A 19,893-nucleotide genomic window follows, 5' to 3' on the forward strand; every position below is an offset into this window, starting at 1 on the left:
ACCCGTTGGATGCCTGTTGCAGTTCGAGACAACAATAAGGTATCATCTGTGAACATCAGAGCAGGAACCCGACCAGACGCCAACCAAGGGGCATCACTATCCCTGGCACTGTCTAATTCGCCCACCAGACCATTTAGATACAGACTGAAGAGCGTGGGGGCCAGGGTGCAGCCCTGGCGCACTCCTCTAGTTACAGGGAAGCAAGCCGATAATTCCCCGTTCTTCCCACACCTAACCTGGGCATAATTCCCTTCATGGAAGCGCTTCAGGACATCCAATAGGTAGGGCGGGAGGTCTAGTTCTGTCAGGACCCTCCATGAGTTTTCCCTGGGCACAAGATCAAAGGCGGCCCGCAGGTCTACGAAGACCAGGTAAAGGTTGCCACCCTCAATGCTTACAGTCTTCCAGTAAGGGACCTGCAGCCTAAAGAGTTGGTCCAGGGTCGAGATCCCAGATCTAAAGCCAGCCTGAAGAGTGGTCAATACTTCATTCTCATCCGCCCACCTAAGTATTCTGTCCAAAAGGATCCGGCCCATTAGCTTTTGGGTGGTGTCCAAGAGACTGATCGGCCTTTAATTGGAGGCACTAAGGGGCAGCCCTTTTTAAAAATGGGGACGATCTCGGCCCCCACCCAGGTGTCCGGAAGTTTGGTTCCCAACAGGACCGCATTAAACAATACGGCCAGATACGGTGCCCAGATTTTTGGTTGGGAGCAGAAAAGGTCACCCGGCACCCTGTCAAGGCCTGGTGCTTTGTTGGGGAACTGCCTGGCAATTGCAGATTCTACTTCCTTAACTGAAATACTCTCAGCACTTCCAAAAACCGCCCTCACCCCAGTGACCCACTGACCTGTCTGATTTTCCAAGTCCGTGGCCCCCCGCAGTCGATACTCGTGCGGGAGGTCTAGGGCTGGGGAAATGCAGCCAGGGTCATCTGGTTGTAATATCATAGCCCTGTTTGGATGTTCAGGTATAACGGCCAGAGGACAAGTGTAGAGTGCAGCAAAGTGTGCCTCCCACACTGAAGAAGCAATATTTGGTAAGAAAGGCTCTCCGCTATCTCTCGTGGCAGAGTTTGCCAATGCCCAGAATAGTTTGGCATCCTTTGTCACGAGGGCATCCCTCAATTTTTCCCACCTAGCTTCTTCCCATTCTCTCCTGGCCCTAGACAGCTCCTTCTTGTACGTCTGTCTAGTAACCCTGATATTCATTTTATCTTTCGATTTGATTGCCGCTAGAAGCTCCTTTTTTGATTTCCTGCAGGCATCATCAAACCAGGGGTGCGTTTTCAACACGCACCTCTTAATTCTACTTACAGGGTTAAACACATCCCCTAAAACCACAACTAACTGGTTGTGTATATCTAGTGCCTGCTGTCGTCCAGTCGATTCACCCATCTGGGCTATGAGGGGAATTGCGACTTGATAAACTTTTGCAAGCTGTGAGGGTGAGTCTACAACAGGAGGCCATTTAACCCTCCTTCTATTATTGGTCAGTGTGAGGAGAGGTGTCGCCATAGCGAATTTAGGGTCAGGATTGGTTAGGCCAAAGGACCCTGGCTTGAAAGTTAGGACCAGGGCATTATGATCACTGTCCTGTCTTTGTACAATTCTAAATTCCTTCAACTTATCCCAATTTTTAGCATCCACCATTACATAGTCAATGATGGATGTTTGACTTGCCCGATTAAATGTTGTTATTGCTGGGCGGTCGGGATCTAATCTCCCATTGCACGCCCGCAAAGATGTTGCAAGGGAGATGGATTTTACTTGTAACACCAAAGGTGTCCATGCTCTGACTGGGGTAGTATTAGGATCCGGTATGTGCCATAGCACATCTACTTCATCCTGTTCACCCAGCTCAAGACTGCCCAATGGTTCAAATTGGCAGTTGAAGTCCCCTCCAAGAATTATTGCAGTATTGGGGTCTAAGCCCAAAATAAAGGAGCTCAGGTCTTTGATTGTATCTGATTCTTGCCCATTTCTAACTGGTCTGGAATAAATGTTTATTATTGCTAGTGGTGGTTTGCTTGGTGGTTTCAATAAGACACACTGGATATCCAGGGAATTTGTTTGAATTTGTGTTGCCTGGATTCCCAGATGAGTGCCTATCCAAATTGATAACCCACCCGATGGGCGCCCTCTGCCTGTAGACACTGCCAAAATATCAAAAGTAGCGAAAGTCGGGCTATGACTCTCTTCCAGTGCCCAGGTCTCCTGCATTAGGCAGATATTGTGTCTTGCCATAAATGCGGCCCACTCCGGAGTGTGTAGCTTATTTTTTAACCCGGCTATATTCCATGAGACCAGTTTTAAACAGCCTTCCACCAAATTTTCAGTGCCCTCTGTTGCCATACTCCCTCTAATGCTAGTCCTTTCCTCAAGTATATAATCGATTTTTGAATCCCCCCTAAAGGTTGGTGATGAAACATTTCCCTCTATTATCCCTACCCTGCTGGATGCTTGATTAGTTACTTGGGGGGTGGATTTTCCTCCTGGTCTAAGTCAGTCCACCTCTTCCAATACGCTAAACCTGTTCCAATGCGGTTGTAGCGGAAATTGGGGGCCGTGGATAGACCTACCTTCCCTGAATGTCCCCCCATTTTCAGGGTTATGTCGTGGAAGATGGCACCCCCTGTTGCCATGCATAACTCTGGGGCGATATGGTTCCAAACTAGGAGTAGGGTAGAAATACGAAAGGTGCAATGGGCATATTTGCGTATTTTGCCTATAGGGTGGGGTATTACAGATATACTCTACAACAGAGGCGTCCCTAAAATTCAAGATTATTACATCACCTGCTACTGTCTTTGGGTCCCTCCCAACCCAACCCACTCTTCTGGCCAATAAGATTTCGCCTGAAGCATTCGCTGGCAAGGGTCTATTTACCGTAAGCCACTGAATGCATTTGTTTTTTAACTCAGCCTCCCTTTCTCTTTTCCCCTCACTTAAAGGTGGTACTCCTACAAGTGCAACTACATATGGCTGGGCTTCAGGGGGTAAATTAATTGTTGGCAACTGTTGAGATGTAACTCTTGGTATTATGTTACTTTTCAAGGATAAACTAATTTTATCCCCCTTTTCACCTTCTTTTGTCTTTGGTGAGGCTTTATCTGTGGCACTTGCCAGATTTCCTACAGTTTGGCTGCTCTGCTTCTGAAAGCTAGTACTAATCAGAGCTTTCGGTAGGACGAGTGTGGGTTTTTGGATACTTGACGTAGCTCCTACGTTAATGATCTGTACTGGGGAGCTATTATTTCCAGCTACTCTATCGCTAGAATCGTTTTGTGATGGAATTTCAGTAACAAGGGGTACAGGGTTTCTCCGTAATTTGGCTGACTCAGCTATCCCTCCCCCCTTAGTATTCATAATGGAGATGAGTCAAGTTTAGACACCAGAGGCTTAAGTTGGATGGCAATAGTCCATTCCAGGGATGCTTGTAGATCCGCAACCATATTAGCGACCCAACATGGTATTGCTAATGTTGGGCCGACTAAGTTACTAGTCGGGGTCACCAAATCATGGTTCGCCAGCTTATTTTTGCCCGATTTATTTGGGATATTTTCTCTCTTATTCCTAGGGCATGGTTTACATGCTTCTAGCCTTTTGTCAGGTGGGGGGGTCAAAATAATTGGGCGATCTTGGGGGTCCATAGAGATTTCAACAGGCATCTGACTGCAGGGCAAGTCTACATATGACGAGGTCATATAGGAGCTAGCCTCCAAGGCATCAGTTATGTTATGCTATGTTATTTATTTTTGTATAGCGCACAGATGCCGCAGCGAAGTGGCGTCCTGGCGCTGAGAAGATGATACAACATAACGGCGAGGAAATACTAGTCATAGATGAGCTGAAGGACATAAATCGTGGCAAACAGGAAGGTTTTCAAACATTTCCTGAAAGGAAAAAGGTTAGTAATGGAACGGAGCGAAAGGGGGAGGGTGTTCCAGAGTGAGGCGGCTAGCACCGAAAAAGAGCGTCCACCCTTTCTAGCTCTTTTGAAGCGGGGAACAATAGCCAGATTTGATCCCGCAGAGCGAAGTGCTCTGTTCGGGAGATAAGGGGAAATGGTCTGGGCAAGAATAGGAGGAGTGGACAGCTTTAGAATTTTAAAAGTAAGGCAAAGTGCCTTAAATTTAATCCTCTGTTCCACCGGGAGCCAGTGCAAATTTTGGATGGTTTGGCGGGCAGAACAAAAACGTGGCAGGCCAACCAGCATCCTGGCCGCCGAGTTTTGGATGCGCTGAAGGCGAAGAAGCTCCGCTTTGTTAAGTCCCAGTAGAAGCGAACTAGCATAGTCCAATCTACTTAGGACCATAGCTTGAACTATGATTTGCCTGGTGGTAGGGTCGAAAAATTTAAAGATTGGTCTGAGACACTGTAGAGTGCCAAAACAGATCCCGGCCAATCTTTTAGTGTAGGGAATGTAGGACAGCTTATTGTCGAACCACACCCCAAGATTCCTGACCTCGTCAGCAGGCACCGGAGCAGGACCAAGCTCCGGGGGCCACCACTGGTTGCCCCAGAGGTCGGTGTTTTTTCCGAAGATTAAAACCTCGGTTTTTGAGGCATTCAGCTGCAACTTGTTGTCCGACATCCATCCCATAACTCCTCGTAGAGCGACCTGAAAGGCAGCGGCGTCCATTGCAGACTCACCATTAAGTGCCACCGCCAGCTGAGTGTCATCGGCGTAGGACACCATGGTGAGACCGTATCTCTGGGCTACCTCAGCCAGAGGTTGGACGTATAGATTAAACAAGGTTGGGCTGAGAGCCGACCCCTGAGGAACACCTTGCAAAATAGAACGGGGGGCGGAGACAAAAGGCGGTGTGGACACCTGAAAGGATCGGTCTGTAAGAAAAGACCGAAACCAGTCGAGAGCGATCTGGCCGACCCCAGCTTCCAAAAGTCGCTGGAGGAGGACGGAGTGAGAGACGGTATCAAAGGCAGCGCTGAGATCTAACAGGATCAGCGCTACCGTTTGATCTCTGTCAAGCAGCTTTCTGATTTGTTCCACTACCGCAAGGAGAGCGGTCTCAGTGCTGTGGTGCGCTCGAAACCCATTTTGAGAGGGGTCGAGGATGTTATCCAGCAAATGGGAAGACAGAACGCAGTTGGCATGAGATTCCGCTAGTTTGGAAATCCAGGGGAGGAGGGAGATGGGACGGTAACTCTCGGGAAGAGAGGGGTCCAGGGAGGGTTTTTTCAAGATGGGAACAACGGTTACTTGTTTCCATTTGACTGGAACACTTCCTGTTTCAAAGGATAAATTAATAAGATCAAGGATAGCCGGGTAACAGCACTCTTCGAGCTCTTGGAATTGTGTAGGGCGCAAAGGGTCCGTAGGGGAACCTGATCTGACTTTCCTAGTTAATTTTTTTAACTCCTCTGGATTAGGACCACGAATAGAAAGAAGTTGTGGGGCGGTGTTATGCTTAATACTAGAAGGATACTGCGCCCGAGATTCTTGGGGAAAGGATCTATAGATTGACTCTACTTTTTCTACAAAAAAAGTGGCTATTTTTTCGCATTGAGTCAGTGTAGCTTTAACAGGAGTAGCAGTCTGTTTGCTGGTTAGCTCCTTGCAGATTTGGAAAATAATCTTAGTCGGATTTGGGCTATTTTTAATTTCCATCGCGTAATAGGTGGCTCTGGCCTTGCAGATAGCCTGATGGTAGTGCCTCGTACAAGATCTGTAAGCTTTTTTGAGCTCAACGTCATACCTTTTACGCCAGGCACGCTCCGCTTTTTTACAGGCGTATTTAAGTATTCTGAGCGAGTCCGTATACCAAGGACTCGAGGGACTAGATCTAATTTTAGTCCACCTGGCAGGTATGAAGGAGTCAAGTGCTGACGTAAGCCACTCACAAAAGCTATCATAGCTACAAGTGATTTCTGTAGAAAGGGGAGGACGGTGTGTCAAAAGAAACTGCTGAAATTCCTCTAATTGAAGCTTCTTCCAAGAGCGTTTAAAAACGCTGAGAGAAAAGGGTTCAAACACGGGGGACGATAAAGTAATATGACCACGTACTAAGAAATGGTCAGTCCAGGCCATGGGTGTGGGAACGCTAAGTAGACCATTCGGAATGTTCGTAAGAAAGGGGTCGAGTATATGCCCTCCACTATGAGTCCCTTGGTCGACCAGCTGGACAATTTTAAGGGCCTCCAGATCGGCCAGTAAGGTACCAACTGTACTGGTGAGTGGTTGATCCATGTGAAGGTTGAGGTCACCGATAATTGTAAAATTGGCTGTCTTCAGAGCTAGAGACGCCACGACCTCGGGAAGACTAAGGCGGAAAATTCCATCAGGACCTGGAGGTCTGTAAATAAGTAGTCCAGACAGCGTAAAGTTAGGGGATAGGGTAATACTAAATTGCGCACTTTCACAAGCTGCCACTGAACTTTTCTGCCAGACACAAGGGTAACAAGATTTTACAGCGGCTGCTATGCCACCTCCTCTAGAATTGCGGTGTAGGGTATACATGGTATAACCTGTAGGTAAAGCTAGATTAATAGACACCATCGCCTGGTCATGTAACCATGTCTCCGTAAGAAAGAAGACGTCTGGTTGTTCGTCCTCTATCAAAGTAAAGACTTCCATAAAATGACAGACGAGCGATCTGACATTCAGGTGAAATACCTTAAGAGAGGAATGACTCGCGCCATCGGTCACCACTGTTCCCGGCCTAGACGCGCAAAGATTACGCGACAGAGATTTTATAGGCTTAGGGGTGGAAAGGGCAAATGAACAGCTAGGACATTGATAGGGACCGCATAGAGGGTCCACAGCATGATGGTAATGACATATCACTCATTGTCGTAGATGATATATGTCCGTGATGGTGGGCATCCTGAGTCGTCCAGAGTATCCTGCCCTAGCCCTGCCTTAGCGCTGACGGGAGCAGACGGGCAGGACTCTGGCGAGACTCAGGCGCAGTGCGGGCGCTCCCGCTGCGCGTCACCACTGCGCGACCGGCAGTGGGCTAAACTAGACTCTTCAGGGCGAGGTCTCGCGGTAATGCGCGAGAGTTCCCGAGCCCGATCCAATATGGCGCTCCGAATCACCCCAGGTGCCCGTGATCCCGGACCCGCCAAAGGCGGTGCAGATGGTCCCCAGGAGGGGTATTACAGTGCAAGAGGTAGGCCGGGGGGGGGGGGCGCTTAATGTAAAAGCAGGGTCAGAATAAAAAATGAACTCAAAGAAAATACAAAACAGGATAGTTAAAATCCTATAGCAGGCAAAACAGCGCGCTGAGCGCTAATAAGGTCCGTATGGTCACCTTCTCCAGGCTGACCTACCGACTCGTGCTGCCTAAAATAGACTCTTCAGGGTGAGGTCTTGCGGTAATGCGCGAGAGTTCCCGAGCCCGATCCAATATGGCGCTCCGAATCACCCCAGGTGCCCGTGATCCCGGACCCGCCAAAGGCGGTGCAGATGGTCCCCAGGAGGGGTATTACAGTGCAAGAGGTAGGCCGGGGGGGGGGGGCGCTTAATGTAAAAGCAGGGTCAGAATAAAAAATGAACTCAAAGAAAATACAAAACAGGATAGTTAAAATCCTATAGCAGGCAAAACAGCGCGCTGAGCGCTAATAAGGTCCGTATGGTCACCTTCTCCAGGCTGACCTACCGACTCGTGCTGCCTAAAATAGACTCTTCAGGGCGAGGTCTCGCGGTAATGCGCGAGAGTTCCCGAGCCCGATCCAATATGGCGCTCCGAATCACCCCAGGTGCCCGTGATCCCGGACCTGCCAAAGGCGGTGCAGATGGTCCCCAGGAGGGGTATTACAGTGCAAGAGGTAGGCCGGGGGGGGGGGCGCTTAATGTAAAAGCAGGGTCAGAATAAAAAATGAACTCAAAGAAAATACAAAACAGGATAGTTAAAATCCTATAGCAGGCAAAACAGCGCGCTGAGCGCTAATAAGGTCCGTATGGTCACCTTCTCCAGGCTGACCTACCGACTCGTGCTGCCTAAAATAGACTCTTCAGGGCGAGGTCTCGCGGTAATGCGCGAGAGTTCCCGAGCCCGATCCAATATGGCGCTCCGAATCACCCCAGGTGCCCGTGATCCCGGACCCGCCAAAGGCGGTGCAGATGGTCCCCAGGAGGGGTATTACAGTGCAAGAGGTAGGCCGGGGGGGGGGGCGCTTAATGTAAAAGCAGGGTCAGAATAATAAATGAACTCAAAGAAAATACAAAACAGGATAGTTAAAATCCTATAGCAGGCAAAACAGCGCGCTGAGCGCTAATAAGGTCCGTATGGTCACCTTCTCCATCAGTCATAGTAGTTGAGGTGTCTCTTTCCTGGCTTTGCAAAATTAATGATGGTGTGATCGATAGCCGTCTCTCCGTGTTCTCAATGGCATTTGCCACGACACCAATAGTCTGTTGCAGCATTTTATCAATGGCGGTCAGGGTAGGTAGGGGTTGAGGTTCTGCTGTTTGCAGCTTAGTATATGACCGTGTAGCTGGGGGTTTAGTTCTACATTTTTTCCCCTGATTAATCATTGTAATTATGAAGTATTTTTGTCTGCAAATGTAATACAGGTGTGACAGAGGTCCAGACACTATCGGACAATGGTCCCAATTTAGGATTGCCCACCAATGTGTGACTGTATTACAACACTAATTAGATCAAGCAGATAGCACCCAAATGGCAACAGTACCTTTATGTCCGTAGCCGTGTCAATAGCGGATCCTCATGGGAAATATAAGTGGGGTGGCCCGTCCCATCCTCCCACGTCCTCGGACGGCCCGCCATTTGCCCGGGCTTAGCCCGGCGCCGCCCGCGCGCGTCCCGCGACGCGGAGGGAGCCGTTCGTATTTGGCGCCTCTAGGCGCGGAAGTGGTGGTGGTTGGGGGCGGTACTAGTGCCGGGAATCCTGGGAAGCGTAGTTCCTCCCACCGCCTGACGCCCGCTGCAAGCACCTCCAGCAGCGGCAGCGGGAAGGCAAGCGTCCGCCTCGGTAAACAGACCAACAGCAGCTGATTACCCCAACACAATACCCACAGGTAGGGTCGCTCCGTACTTCTGCCCGCAATAATGACTCCCGCTCCACCGAGGGAGCCGTTCGTATTTGGCGCCTCCAGGCGCGGAAGTGGTGGTGGTTGGGGGCGGTACCAGTGCCGGGAATCCTGGGAAGCGTAGTTCCTCCCACCGCCTGACGCCCGCTGCAAGCACCTCCAGCAGCGGCAGATGGAAGGAAAGCGTCCGCCTCGGTGATCAGACCAACAGCAGCTGATTACCCCAACACAAGACCCACAGGTAGGGTCGCTCCGTACTTCTGCCCGCAATAATGACTCCCGCTCCACCGAGGGAGCCGTTCGTATTTGGCGCCTCCAGGCGCGGAAGTGGTGGTGGTTGGGGGCGGTACTAGTGCCGGGAATCCTGGGAAGCGTAGTTCCTCCCACCGCCTGACGCCCGCTGCAAGCACCTCCAGCAGCGGCAGATGGAAGGAAAGCGTCCGCCTCGGTGATCAGACCAACAGCAGCTGATTACCCCAACACAAGACCCACAGGTAGGGTCGCTCCGTACTTCTGCCCGCAATAATGACTCCCGCTCCACCGAACAAAAATAAACTGAAATGCCTGAGTTCCAATAGGCTTAATGTAAGCCCCATCTTCTTTTCTCCTTACTTTGACTTTCACTATCGGGAATAGGAACATACTAGAACAAAAACAACATTTCTCCACCAATCCTTCTCTATACAATTTCAAAACGCTGGCACTTTCATGATCAACAAAAGGAACATCCATTTTGCAAGTCTATGGAGCTCTCAGTGATATGTGGCAACATGCAATTAAAAATGTACTCATTACATTTTTCATTCGTCATAGCCAAACTCTGTAATTTACATCACTTTTTTAAAAGGCCTTTAAAATGATCCGAATTTACGTCACAGGGACACGTAGCCGTAACAACTAAACTGCCTACATATGTAAGACTGCCTAAATAGCAGCACTCCTGCAGACAATGATGTGGATCATCACACTGAAATGTGTTAGTCTAACACCTGATGTGTGGTACTTGGCAGGGCTGAATCAAGGCATATCACAATTCCCAGACTTTCCTTCCACGATGCACTCTCCCTTTCTGTAGCCCTTTACTGTGTTCGGTGATTTTTAGATGGCAATAGGAGGAGTTCTCACTCTTTCCCTCCTTTTCTCCCAGCTTACTCTCTCTGGGTGCTTCTATACTGTGGTTCTTCAGAATACAGCTCGGTTGGATCTTTCTCCATCCCACTTCATCCCTAATTCTGATAGGCCTTGGGGTGATTTTACAAAGGACACATCAGCGCCCGAGGAGCTCCTATCCTCAGACATACTGCACTGCTTTGCGAATGTGCAGCACGTCTATGGTTTGTGAATGTGAGGGGGGCTGTAAATGAAAAGCCCCTTGGACATGCGTTATCCATGGAGTCCAGCACTAACTGTCACTAAAATTGTGAACCCTGATGGAAGAGAAATCCAGATTAGGGAGTCCCTTAAAAAGGATAAAGGCTTTCATTAACCAAAGTGACTTGCTTCATCACTAGGCCCATCCTCACCGTGGGTCCCAAAGGTGTTAAAATTGTGGGCTCTACAGGAGCTCTTTACGAGGAGAGAAATATGCCTCTCTAGTAGAGCGGAGTACGGGATCTGGGAAAGTTAAAATACGTGAGGGTAGGAATATAGAAATGTATTAGTTTCTCCCTGTGCATGCATAAAATCAGGGTGCTTGAACAGCTGTTCACTTAAGACCCTCACTTTAGTGTATTTTTGTTAATACAGCCACTATTGGATTGTCAGACAAGAATGCCTTAAAGGGTGGTGGGAAATAAACTATGCTAACTTTTTTCCCTGATAAACGCCCCTGCAGAGAAATTTTGTGGGACATAATCCCATGTTGCCTAAGACATTAACAGTGGTAAAATGTAGCACCTACTTTGAAGAGTCGTAAGTGTTCCTTACATGATTTAGTGGGTCTCGGATACTAACAAATACGGGGTTTTTTTCACAACAGATTTTATTGTTGACAGACACAAAAGGCCTGGGTGGCACCAGGGCAGTACATTGTCTACGTATCATGGCATTAGTACTGATGTCAACTTTTACAATATACAGTCGTCAAGAAAAGGAGTATGCAAAAGACTGAATTAAACGTATATAGACATTATAAACAAAAAACATCAGTGTCACAAAGTCCATATATACATTATCGGACAAAGAGTCCAATCGTGATATTGGAGTACAGATATTATTCTCACTATGAGTACCCAACTTTTGATCTTTATGGTGAACCACCACTTCCATATATTCAGGTGTTTCTGGGTACACCCCCTTGCCTTAAAAATCGGCATTTCTAACCCCATGGAGAAGTCAAGACCCCGTTTTGAGGCCTCAACAGATAGCGGGGAAGTCGCTTTTCAAGCCTTAGCAATATCACGCTTAGCCAGAGTAAGCCCTAGAAATAGCAGATGTCTTTTGTACCCATTACATCTAATCCCCTCTGCAATATGAAGCATAGTTAAACGGGGTGACTTTGGAACGTCCCACCTCAGCACCTCAGAGAGACAAGTTAGTACCCCACTCCAAAACCCCGATAAAGCAGTACATTCCTTATCGGAGGAAAGTGCCCTCAGCCAGTCCGCAGCGCAGACACAGGGGGGACACGATCATCCCTGCACACCAAAGCCTGTAGCCAGTGAAGTATACACAGTGGAGATATTTAAACTGTATAAGTCGAAGGCGCGCAGCAATGGCCACTTCGCGCGGGGACTCAAAAGCCTCAACCCAGTCGTCCTCATCAAGTGGACCCAAATCTTCCTGCCAGGCATCTCGGGTCTTATTGAGTGTAGTGTGGCTGTTAGTGACCAATATGAGGTATAATGGGTGATTTTGTGCGCACCCATCTCACCTAGAAACACCTTGGCTTTAATGGGATTAAAGTTGGGAATGTTGTCTTGCTGAGCAAGGTACGGGAGAAAAGCGTGGCGAAATTGCAGATATCTGTAAAATTGAGACAGGGGCATTTGGACTTCAGAATGTAGCTGCTGGAAAGACTTGAGGGTCCGACCATGGAGGACGGCTCCAACCGTTAAAAATCCAATAGTGTCCCAGCCTACGAAACCCTGCAACTCAAACAATTGTGGTAAGAGGCCATTGCGCCAAAGAGGAGTCTCTTTTGTGAGTATGCCCCACCACCCCATCCTACACAGTGCTTATCGCCATATCACAGAGGCCGTCCGGGTTGTAAGCGGTAACGGTTTGAGCGTCACGCTAGAGTATAGACTTGTGTGTAGAGCTTTTGAGTCCATTAACCAACTCTCAACAGTGTAGGCAGGGTCTCCAATCATTTAAAATGAGGAGATGGGACGCAGCATGATAGGCATGGATGTCTGGAGTCACGAGACCCCCACCGTATGTGGACTGAAAGCACGTTCGTAGTGCGGCACGGAAGGAGCACCCACCCCAGAGGAAGTGACTAAGGACTGTGTTTAATTGCCGAAACCGTGTCTGTAGTATTGGGTAGGGATAATTTTGAAGTTGATAAAGAAGGCAAAGTAGCAAGACCATTTAAAAAATGGCCGATCTGCCAAATAATGACAAAGGCAAATGTGACCAGGAGCGCACCTGTTCTTTGATCCGAGTCAACAAAGGGGCTAGATTCTTAGGCGGTTTGGGACGTCGATAGAACACCCCAAGATACTTAAAGCCATCCGGCACTACCGTCACCTCCTGTGTCCAAGTCCCGAGCTGGTCACCGCCTCTCAGAGGTCACAAGAACGATTTGCAGGCATTCATATAGAGTCTGGAGTTTTCGCCAAAAATTTCCATTATTCGAAGCAGGCGTGGGCCAGATCTATTTGGGCGTGTTAAAGAAAATAGTACATCATCGGCGTACAGTAACAAATACGTTTTTATTGTAACTACTGTAATTGGAGAGTATTGCCACTCCAAAACAACCCAGTCCTCACACCTCCAGCTTCCCTAATTAATAGGAAAACTAACCTTAAACTACGAAAAAGGTGACTAACAAATCAATCTAAAAATCTAACTAGATAGCTTTTTTGCACACCCTGCTTTGCGTTTATTCAGGCCAAATCCATTGCATCACTATCAGGAGTTCCTACTTCTGTTCCCAAATCTTGACAATGTGGTTATTTTTCTTCTGTGCCACATTGCAGACACTATTTACGGGTGTGGGAACCCATGAAAACACTTTTCCAAGTTGGGCGTTTCATCTTTGACCAGTTTTTTTTAATGCTGCACAGCTCATGATACACTGCACACCAAAGTTCCTTTTTGTAGGATTAAAGCCTCACATCTTTTTTTCACACAAGGTTAAAATCAAATTAGCAGCATTATTTCTACCTCTACATATGGTGAGTCCGAAATAATGAAACTTATGAGTGCAGTTTATCACAAGTTGTGTGGCACAAAACATTCTGATTGAACGACCATTGGAAATGAGCCCCCAATCCCCCCCGTCCTTTCAGAACAATGATCAAGATCATGTTTGAAAAGGGGTCTACCTTGTTGCGTCTTTTACAAATCTTCTGATTTCGGGCACAAAAATATTCGGCTAATTCACTAAATCAATATTCAAAGAAGCAGCATCACTTTTCATAATGCGAATAGACTGATTTTGGCAATGATGCCAGAATCGGAGCTCCTGCATTACAAAAGACCTATTCTTTGACAGAATTCTTGACGACTTCTCACATTCATGATATCGTACCGCCTCTTTTAAAGAAAATTACTATCAGTCCAAATTTCAACTGCAGAAACACAATCAAACCCCTACATTAATCTTCAATACTTTAGCTTCTGTTCTTTGAAGGCTAGTTATGCTACACACAGATAAATATTCTGCAGATAGAATATTGTTCCTGATTTTCCTCTGAGTGGAGATGTTTTTGGCACCTAATGCGTGACTAAAAAGGTAAAGACTATTTCTTGAAGAAACTACACAATTAATGACATGTACTACACTTTGTAAACGCCCTTCAGTTCAATTCAATTCCAAAATATCCACATTTTATTTTTTGGAAAACATGTGGTCGGATGTTCAGATTGTCTCAGCACAGCATTCTAATTCTCTTCATAGATTCGGCTAATTAAGACAGGTGCATCTTCAACAATTGTGACTGTACTCTGGTCCTTGAATATTGCCTGAGATATTAACCACACTGATTGGTTGGAGCGTTTAAATACGGCACAACCAACAAGCATTGGCATAGCCAATAGGTCTCGCTTTTGGGACCTTATAAGTATTTAGTTATGCAGCACAATACCCTTGCATGGCTAAACACTTATAAGGTCCCAAAGGCGAGACCTACTGGCTATGCTAATGCTTGTTCTAGTGGGGGGCTCATTCAGGTAGATTGTGCAATCATTTCGTGGTACAGTACAATGCTTTTAAAAGAAAGACTCTGAGGACTCTTTGTATGAAGCTGCTAGGTGGCCCCAATATACAATTCTTATCTGCGAATCACTATGCTCTTCACTACAGATCGGAGTAATAGTCAACGAGATATTAAATGTCCTCCATCCATAGCAGTGGTATACTGCTCATCATGCTGTACAGTAGCTAAGGCATAGTTCACTTTGGCTAACAGAAATGCAATTTGTGCTTACAATTATTACATGTCTCACAAAAGTAGCATTACACTAAAGTTCTCTCTGTTGTGGGCCAGGCAGGGTGAGAGTTAAATGTTGAAGGCTCCCTTATAACAGGAGACTGAATGTTCTTGTTAATGACACTGTTAGTGCCATCTGTTTTAAAATCTTCAGACGAAGAAAGCATATATTTAAAACAATCCACAATGCCGGAATATTCCCTTGGAAACTCCGGAACACTTGTTCAATTATAGGGGAAACTAACTCTAACCCACTTTCTAGAGCCTGGCGTTCACCCTCCATCGTTGGCATCAGACACATCAGAGTAATATATGGTTCCTCTAGCTGCAAGAGTAATATTTTACACTAGGTCTTCCATCATACAAGCAAATAACTTTCTGAGTAGGTGCAGTAGAAGTCGTAGCCAAACAACTGTGTGGATGCAGGGACAGGTTGGCAAGGACATGTCAAAGTCCAGCAGGATGAACGTGTGTACTTGGAGTGTGAATAAAGACATGCAAAGCCAGATTCAGGAGTTAAGTAGGAGAGGTGTACAAATTAGATATTGGCGACAAGATAGTACCTGCTCTGGTTCTGGTTGCACCTCAGGGATTAAAACTATGTCCGGGTTTGTTAAGCCTTAAATATCCTCAACAGTGACTCATACTGTCCTACGAGGGAATGAACTGTAGTCCAAAAGCTCAAATGCAAGAATGAGCTCGAGAATTTGTAGGTCTAAACATTTACATTATGGTATGCGTAGTACTGGACGTATGACGAGGTCAGCAAAAACACATCTATCAGAATACAAATAAAAAAACTGCGTGAGAATTGGCATCCTATAATGATCAATCCGACTAGGTGTAGTTGTAGAAGTTATTACGACATTCTACAATCACAACACATCCGACAACTTAATAACCCATGAGAGCTATCAGCCAAAATCTACCTTGACTGTCGGAAGAGGGATTAAGGGAGGGCGCCACTTCGGAATAGGGTCCGCAGCACAGTGGCGGGCGATGCACAAAGTATTTTAAGGGCGAGAACCAGGCTGGCATAACTGTTCTAGTTTCTTGGCCAATGCTTGGTAACAAATTAATACCGGCCTCTCTATTATATGCGTGGACAAACGCCCGGTCGAGAAGTACAATGTCCATCGTGGTTTATCTTAGGTTACATCAATATTGGTGGTTTTATCAAACAGTTTTGACATAAAAATAGAAGATGAAAAGTGTCTACAAATCAGCAGCAATACTGCGGTGTCTGGGCAGCCCATCCTGCCTCCTAAACTCTTAGCCCGGCAAGGTCTAACCTTCAAGCACTGCATAAGTGCAGACTCCCTTACTTACCTAGTGCCCTGAAGTGTACGCCTGACCCCTCCTCTGGTTCATCTTCCACAACGTAGAACACAGACCGCAGCCACTATGAGCCTCACTGAATGACAGACAACGGGGAGGTTTTGCGTGGTCACGTGACATAATCCCGAAAAAATATAGTCTCATTGCTTGAGATTCCATAGAAAGAGAAAAAGTTTTACCGGTAAATTCCGATGCAGCAGTAAGCCTCACATTAAAAACAAGCACTGTCCGCGCGGCCCTGAAAGTGACGCGGCTGCGAAAGTGTTCTGCTTAATGAGGAAGAGAGGGGGGTGGGTTGGCGCGGCCCTGAAAGTGACGCGGGAACTGCTTAATGAGGAATAGAGGGGGGGGGGCGGGTTGGCGTGGCCTTGAAAATGACGTGGGAAAGCAAAAGTGTTCTGCTTAATGAGGAAGACAGTTGTGTGCGTGCGCGTGCGCTAAACGGAAATTGTTAAAAAAACACGGGAGTTGTAACTCGATCTGTGGTGGGGGAGGGAATTGAAGCGCAAGCAAAGCGGAGAGAGGCAAGCAAGGCTTAATGAGCCATGACACAAACCCACATAGTGGCTGCGCGCGTGCACGCGCGCATGAGCGCAAACTTGAGGCCAGCAAAAGCCTCTGGTAGCACTTTGAAAACCCCCTTACTAAATGTCTCGCAGAGCAGTGCATGCGCTTGCTCAGGCGAGACCTAAAAATGGAGCAAATGTGTTTGTTTGAAAAAAAACAAAAAAAAACTTTGTAATACATATAGAGAAGTTCAAATCTCTTTACTCAAAGGTCGCCCAAAAAAGAATAACAGAACACATTTCTAAGGGCCAGATGTATCAAATGGTTTAATCCATTCTGTGTCTATGGAAAAATGTGTTTGTACATATGATCTTAAATCTCTATACCCAAAGGCCGCAAAAATAAAAATAAATAAGAACAAATTTTCACCCTATGCTTCAGTTGTCTCATGTACCAAAATTGGAGGTGCTTAGAAATCTATTAAACACCAGTACTAGATACTTAAATCCATAGTGATCTGAAAGAAAGCCACTTTTAGCGCCTAGATCATTTTCTCATTCTAGCCAGATCATTTCCTTATGCTAGTCAGATTTTCTGCAGAGAAGCGCAGGAGTGCTGACGTACCCACAATCCCCTCCTTACGTGTTTTCCAGCAGCAGCACAATGGGGTTCACCTCCTTCTTCGGTCGGTAGTAGGCTCGCAGCGGAACAATGAAGTTATAGAGGCCATTCCCTGCCCTTTCTGCAGAGACAATGATCAGCTTGTTCTTGAACCTGTATGCACGGGCGTCCTCGAACGGGAAGTGGTGGCAGCCCTGAGGCAAAGGACAGGAGTAAATAGATAATGACAGCCTGAATCTTAAATCAGAAACACTGGTTGATCAGCAACTCAGACATGTTAATTATTTTAATATTAAACATAGATTATAATTAAGCCATAACATATGACCCTAAATTAAATATGTAGGAGAAAAGGATTGTAGTGCAGATATGTTTTACATGTATGGTGTTTATGTAGGATAAGAACTCACACAACCGGAAGCCATTAGAGTAGGGCTATATGATGTCCGCAAACTCCAGAGAAGTCCATAGATGTAAAGTGTGTACATGAAAACACCTGTTCATGTTTAATTTATGAAAATCCACATGGTGCCTGTTTATACAGTAGTGCACATTTTCTGATGCAAAGGTATGGCGTGGAAACTGAAATGCTACAGTCAAAATTTCCATTTTGAAATGTAGGGGGAAAATTCAATAATCGATGCTTTAAATATTTCAACATGGGAGCCTAAGGCACCTGAAGTCATTGTGAGCAATGTATGTGGGTTTCAAGGTTATTGTATTTTAATGCTCGAAGGGAGGTGGGTGGTGGGAGGGTTAAAACTGCATTTTTAAAACAAGGAATAGCATTCTGGAATTTAGGCATTGTTTGTTTACTGTGGCATTTAGGGACTCATTACGGCCTCATCACATCGTAGGTTTCATTTCCAACCGCTGCATTACAATGCAGGCAGTCGAAAGTGAAACCGGCTGGTCATTTCGGCTGGATTCCAACAGGCTCAAGGAGCCCATTGGCCAGTCTGAGGCCTCACCATAATCCCTAATGAAGGCGTTTTCCCCGTCGGGATTATGATACATGGAAAGCCTGTCGGAAAGCGTCTTTGGGGGACTTTAGCAGGGCCCCCTTCTCCCTGCAGCCTCCGGTTGAGGGCAGAGAGGGCACCTATGGTGCCCCCGTTAATCCCTGCACCATGTGGCAGGCACCAGGAGTGCCTGCCACACTGTGCAGGGATTAACAGAAACTCCCATTTCTCTATTGGAGCTTGTGCTACGGCCAGTTTACGGCTGCAGCACAAGCTCCCATAGAGAAATGAGAGTATGTGACCTCACCATGTGCGGTCGTTATGTAAAAGTGGTGTTGGGACCACCAACCAGAGGTCGGTCGGTCCAGAGACCGCAACGGTGTCAACATCAAAATCAGGGCTTATAGGTCTGTGCCATCTGTAGTTTCAGTGAGTTGCGGAGGCATGTTTCCGAAGGAGAGATCGCCGTTGTATGTTTGGTAGTGCCGGTCTGTTTTGTGGCTTTAGAACCCCAGCAACACCCGTGCACGTGTGTTTTTAAACTATGAACGACCTATTCAATGCAAAGGGTGCTTAGAGGGAAAATGGTTGTAATAGAACTAACGAGAGAGAGAAATAGAAAGAGAGGGAGTAAAAGAGAGGGATAGTCTTGCGAGAAATAGAGAGAGAAACGTGAGAGAGAGAAGAGAAAGTGAGACGGAGTAGAAAGCGAGAGAGAGAAAGAGCAAAAGGGAAGGCTGGCAAAAACAAGACAGTCAGAGAGAAGTAAGCAAGGAAGAAATAAAGAGAAAGAGAGAGAAGGAGCAAAAGAAGCGAGTGGTAGGGGAAGAAAACAATCTCTCCGGTTTCATAAACATACATACTTTATGATTACACACAGATTCGTGCACTCTATTAGCAGGGACTCAGAGACCACCCCAGAACTACAAATGTATTTCACATTGCTCATGAATGACTCTTGCCAGACACCGGAACCAGTTCCAGGGGAGCAGTCTGATTTGAGGGTGATTTGAGGGCTCTCACTCACTTAGGTTTCTGCCTCGGTCAGAGCTCTGCCTTGCTCAGGGCTCTCATTCACCCAGGGCCTGCCTCAATCAGGACTTTCCCCATCCCAGGGCTGCCACTCACCCAGAGCTCTGCCTCACCCATGGCTCTCTCTCACTTAGGTTGTTTCCTCTCTTAGGGCTGTCGCTCACCCAGGGATCTGCCTTATTCAGGTGTCTCACTCAGTCAGGGCTCTTACCATCCACAGCTCTGCTTGACTCAGGGATCTGCATCACACAGGGCTCTAATCCTCGCAGGGCTCTGAATAACTCAGGGCGTTGTCTCACCCAGGGCTCTCACTTTCACAGGGATCTCACTATGCTAAGGCTTTCACTCCGCAAAGGCTCTGCTTCGCCAGGGCTAAGCCTCAGCTAATGCTATCACTTTCACAGTGTTACAACCCTAATTGGACTCTGCTTCACTCAGGGCTCTAACTCTACCAGAACTTTATCAAGGTATTTCCTTCAGGAAAAGATTTAACTCTTCATCAGCTGGTGATCTGCTTACACACTGGCCCTCCTCTGCCAGACCACTCCCTGCACCAGGGTCACCACCGGGGCATAACTTAGTCAATTAAATTTGGGGGGGTGAACTTCAAATTTCCCAACTAAAAAAGCAGTGGGTTGCAGGGTGGAGGGGTGAGATGACCAAAGTTTTGGATGGACTGTTTTCATGGGGATCAGAATCCATACTGTTTCAATTAGGTGGACCTAAGTCTAGAATGGCACTGAGGGTGAAAAATGATAAGTTGAAATGCTACTCGGAGGAATTGTCAGTGGTTAAACTACTTGCAAGCAGTTATCC

The 19,893-nt window shown here is 46.9% G+C and overlaps 1 protein-coding gene across 1 annotated transcript in view; it reads right to left on the reverse strand.

Moving 5' to 3' along the window:
• Positions 1-19,893, reverse strand: part of LOC146833056 (potassium channel subfamily T member 2-like) — a 783,113-nt gene that overhangs the window by 327,418 nt on the left and 435,802 nt on the right. The window contains exon 21 of the mRNA XM_085599884.1: positions 17,105-17,277. Within this exon, the coding sequence (XP_085456010.1) occupies positions 17,105-17,277 (173 nt within the window). The remainder of the gene's footprint in view (positions 1-17,104; positions 17,278-19,893) is intronic.

The sequence above is a fragment of the Triturus cristatus genome, chromosome 4_2 (genome assembly GCF_964204655.1).
Source record: "Triturus cristatus chromosome 4_2, aTriCri1.1, whole genome shotgun sequence".
NCBI classification, from domain to species: Eukaryota; Metazoa; Chordata; class Amphibia; order Caudata; family Salamandridae; genus Triturus; species Triturus cristatus.